The sequence below is a fragment of the Anopheles bellator genome, chromosome 1, assembly GCF_943735745.2.
Source record: "Anopheles bellator chromosome 1, idAnoBellAS_SP24_06.2, whole genome shotgun sequence".
Lineage (NCBI taxonomy): Eukaryota > Metazoa > Arthropoda > Insecta > Diptera > Culicidae > Anopheles > Anopheles bellator.
In genome coordinates this window covers 44,654,889-44,656,467 of record NC_071285.1, presented here as the reverse complement: position 1 = coordinate 44,656,467, position 1,579 = coordinate 44,654,889, and the positions used below count along the sequence as shown (strand labels likewise).

General features: G+C 50.3%; 1 protein-coding gene across 1 annotated transcript; it reads left to right on the top strand.

Annotated features, from left to right (window-relative positions):
- The first annotated feature begins 339 nt into the window (after positions 1-339).
- On the top strand, positions 340-1,239 carry LOC131216332 (cuticle protein-like). Its single transcript, XM_058210790.1, has 2 exons — positions 340-418; positions 512-1,239. The coding sequence occupies exons 1-2, from the start codon at positions 407-409 to the stop codon at positions 884-886; spliced, it is 387 nt and encodes a 128-aa protein (XP_058066773.1). The 5' UTR covers positions 340-406; the 3' UTR covers positions 887-1,239.
- The last annotated feature ends 340 nt before the right edge of the window (positions 1,240-1,579 follow it).

Here is a 1,579-nt window from a genome sequence, read left to right as displayed (position 1 = left end):
TCTTGATGGACATTACTTATCCAAACACACACGCGTACACTGAGGTGAAATTATACCGAGAGGCTGGCGCCTCGGTGCACTCGGCCTTCCGCCAGCCCAGCCGAGCGGCCGGTTTTTCTTTGAAACCAACAAGGGGCTCGTCGCTTGCTGCCGCATTGCTGTCTTTTGAGCTGGTGTTCGCTTTTTCTCTCGCTGGCGCTGCCTGGCGTCGAGTTGAGCCGGCGATTTTTCCCGGTTCCATGTCGGCCGAAGTAAACACGGTGCTAGAACAAGCCAGACCCTGATCACTTACTATAAAAGCTACCGACAACCGGCCGGGATGGCATAGTCCGTACTCGACTGTGATCCGCAACACAGACCTTCTTCGTCGTTTTTTTTAACAATCCCAATAGAACTCGATCGCAAAATGCTGAAGTTGGTGAGTAGATCAGGCGATAGCGGAATACTGTAGGAAGAACGCTCCCGCTGTGTGGAATGGTGTCTCAATCAGGATTGGTTCTACTGCGTTTAGGTGGTGTTGTCGACTGTTTTGGCCGTCGTTGCGGCTCGTCCCGGTGCCCTCACATATTCGGCTCCAGCGTATGCGTACGCCCCGGCCACGCTCATTGCCAAGCCGGAGATCTACTACCACAAGAGTATCATCGAGGAACCGACCGTGGCGCACGTGGGAAGCATCATCAAGACGATCCCGACCGCCGTCTCGCACCAGAGCTCGACGGTGGTGCACAATTCGGCCAAGTTCACTGAACCGATCTATGCGCCAGCCGTCAAGCAGACCCTCATTTCTACTCCCATCGCCAAGACGACGTACATCGCGGCTCCGGCGGCCTATGCCTACGCCGCACCGGCTTTGGCCTATCACAGCGCCTACGGCTATCATCTGTAATCCGACCGGTGACCGAAAACGAACCAACGGAGTACGAACATTGAACTGTGACGGATTAGATTGCGCCAAACATCCCCTTATTCCCCTTTCCTGCCAGCTCCCCGTCGTCGGGGACGAGTGATACTCCACGTGAACTGCAACTGAATGGCCATCCTGAACTCTACTCACGCGCGGTGATAGAAGTGCCCGATGAGAGCGTTCCACAAACGGCAAACGACATTTCGAACATTTGGCTGCTGACTGGCCACCTGTGACGTCACGAGTGAGATCCTTCTATTGTTCATTTCGATTGTTGGTGAAAGAGTAGAAGGCTCCTGGCCGGCTGGTGTGAAATATAGAAATGTCTTTCCAGAGCAACGTGTCAGTTAGTTTTGTGAAGTCCGAACAGTCATTTAGCGGATGCAAATGGATTAATACTCTTACCTTTAGCGATTCACTGTAAACCAACTGAGATTTGAATGGATCAAGCAACTGATTCAAAATCAATTATCTACTAATTATGTATCAAGTCTTTGGCGAACAATTATGCACTTGAATATGTTTTAGAACACACATCGCTGCTTGACACTTTTTAAAACGAACAAACTATTTTGAAGCAAATTTTGACGTGAACTATGATGGCACCGCTACTTGGATGCTTTCGTCCTGTTTCAATTTCTCTTATTTGCTGCAAATGAACCAAGGTGACTATAT